General features: G+C 38.5%; 1 protein-coding gene across 1 annotated transcript; it reads left to right on the plus strand.

The window, feature by feature from the left end:
- The first annotated feature begins 214 nt into the window (after positions 1–214).
- On the plus strand, positions 215–2161 carry LOC311111650 (transcription and mRNA export factor ENY2-2). Its single transcript, XM_084154434.1, has 5 exons — positions 215–324; positions 677–754; positions 846–916; positions 1690–1764; positions 1904–2161. The coding sequence occupies exons 2-5, from the start codon at positions 687–689 to the stop codon at positions 1975–1977; spliced, it is 288 nt and encodes a 95-aa protein (XP_084010560.1). The 5' UTR covers positions 215–324; positions 677–686; the 3' UTR covers positions 1978–2161.
- Positions 2162–2408: the final 247 nt, after the last annotated feature.

Here is a 2408-nt window from a genome sequence, read left to right on the forward strand (position 1 = left end):
AGCGTCTGCTAAATGACTAAAAAAATAAAAATAAACTTTTAAAAAGGGCATTATAAGACCATACAAATCCTCTGATCTCATCAATGTAACGTTATCACCCTGCAACAGTTGAGTCTGTTATAATCTGTGTTGTTGATAAACGCTACCACCTAGTGGCATAACGATAGTACTTCATTAAAAGGTAGGAACTTTTCTGGTATCAACGGTTTCCTGGGGTCCTTATTAATTGTGGGACACAACAATTAGCTGTGGCTAACTAGCTTGCCAGTTATACTTTTATTGGCACTGTGTGAAACAGCATGCACATTTCATCGAAGGTTTTGGGTAAGTGTGAGAATGTTACGTCCTTGATTGCTATGTATCTTATTATCACCAATTATCAGATGGTGAGCTAGCTTGTTTGCCTGGCTAACGTCAGAAATACGTAAGCTTGTCAACAGTTAGCATAGCAAGCAAGCAAAGCATGATTTATGCTACTCGTGGCTTGTTCTAAAGAGGAGTGATTTAGCTACAGCCCAAACCTAACATTTTTAATGCTAGACAGCTGTCCACCTTGTTTGTAGACTGTTACAGTATGTAGCTAACTATTCAACTGATCCCTGCCTCAGCAGTTGACTAATGATAGCTAGCTAGCTAACACCACAACATATACTCATTCTGAATCTCACTTTTTCAGCTAAAAGAATATGAGCAAAGATTCCAAGATGAGAGCAACAATTAATCAGAAGTTAACTGAGATGGGTGAACGAGAGCGGTAAGAACATTTCACAAATTTCTAGTTAATCATTATTAGAAGACCCATCAATCTATGGTCACTGTTCTTGCTTATTTTGGTTGATTCACAGATTGAAGGAGTTGCTCAGAGCTAAACTCACTGAATGCGGATGGAGGGATCAGCTGAAAGCTCATTGCAAAGGTAAGAGTTACTATCATGTGTGATGGGGATGTCATGAAAAGTGGATAATAGAAATGATGAGTATGACACTCAGAGGCGTCATGCACCCCAAAAATCTAACGGGGCCCAAGGTACGGGAGGATGACAGGTGGTGGTCCGGAGGTAGCTGCCCGTAAATTGGAACATTTCGCATTTTTCAAACACCTGAAACGCCTTTTTCCAGAAATCTAGAGCCATAATCATTATGCTTAATTCTATGTAAAACAAATAATAAAGTATATTGATATGTTTCTGCACATCTTGAGCTGTCTGTATCCTCCTGACTGGTGTTTTTTTTTTTTTTTTTTTTTTTTTTATAAACTGAATATGCTTCTCTGCTAAATTCTGGGTAAAAGGTTGAAAGGAATATGAGTCTTACTCAGTACATGTAGTTATTGCTTGCTTTTCTAAAGTCTACCAACCTTGCCAGTAGGCATGCCATCTAAGATAGTTAGACAAGCTAGCTACTCTAACTTCATTGATATCCTGAAATGGCTTCTTGGTAGCTAGTTATGAGATAAGGAATCTATCTGGGCTAGAAAAGCAAACTTCATAAATTGCTAGGTGGCTAGTAGTATTACAGAGAACAACAACATTTTAAACAAAAATTAATTGTTTTATTATTTTTTAAGCAGGACAAATCTGAGGGGGCACCCTTTGGGCATGACGCCTCTGACACTGTAAAACACTTATTCTATTAGCGCCAATGCATCCAGCGCTGTAACCATCATGCCAGTCATGTAACTGTTTTCCAGATGTCATCAAAGAAAAGGGCTTGGAGCATGTGACTGTCGAGGACCTTGTGGTAGAGATCACCCCTAAAGGAAGAGGTATTTAGGCCTTGTGCTTTTCATTGTTGTGTACACAGTACCTTTTTTCTCGTCCCTTTGTTCAATAACTTCCGTAAAGTTGATCGTAACACTACTGTCATAACCCGAACTGGATACTGTATCTTTATTTCCCCCTCAGTTCTGGTGCCTGACAGCGTGAAGAAGGAGCTGCTGCAGAGGATAAGAGCCTTCCTGGCTCAGCATGCCACATAATGGAACCAGCTTGAACTTTTTTTTATACCCTTTTGCTTTCAGATTTGTTATAGAGAACATGTTTTCTTTTTGCCATCATGCTGTTATTATTAGCTATGTTGTGCAATCTTCCATCATGATTTAGACCTATTCAGTTGCTTTGTTCAATGTCCGATTTTAAGAATAAAGATGTTTGTTTTCACCATCGGCAGTTCTTTACATGATTCAACATGTGTCAATAACTACATTGTGTTAGACTACATAACATGCTATGCTGTTTTTAAAACGATGACTTTTGGTCTGTGGATTGTCTTCTCATTTTGAGTTGGTTTGTCATTAGGGAAATGCTTTTGAGAGGGATTGGTAATAAGGCTGGTTCTGGGTTTTGTAAGAAGTTCAAAGCGGTGTTTCGTTTTTGAAAAAAGACTTGCAATGACGCTTGAGCTATTAGA

The sequence above is a fragment of the Coregonus lavaretus genome (genome assembly GCF_964263955.1).
Source record: "Coregonus lavaretus genome assembly, chromosome: 3".
In the NCBI taxonomy this organism is placed as follows: domain Eukaryota; kingdom Metazoa; phylum Chordata; class Actinopteri; order Salmoniformes; family Salmonidae; genus Coregonus; species Coregonus lavaretus.

Excerpts from the sequence above, each read along its gene's own strand:
- LOC311111650 (XM_084154434.1), top strand. The coding sequence starts at position 687 with ATGAGCAAAGATTCCAAGATGAGAGCAACAATTAATCAGAAGTTAACT. Across the intron at positions 917-1,689 it reads GCTGAAAGCTCATTGCAAAG|ATGTCATCAAAGAAAAGGGC; the intron begins GTAAGAGTTACT and ends ACTGTTTTCCAG. Across the intron at positions 1,765-1,903 it reads GATCACCCCTAAAGGAAGAG|TTCTGGTGCCTGACAGCGTG; the intron begins GTATTTAGGCCT and ends TTTCCCCCTCAG.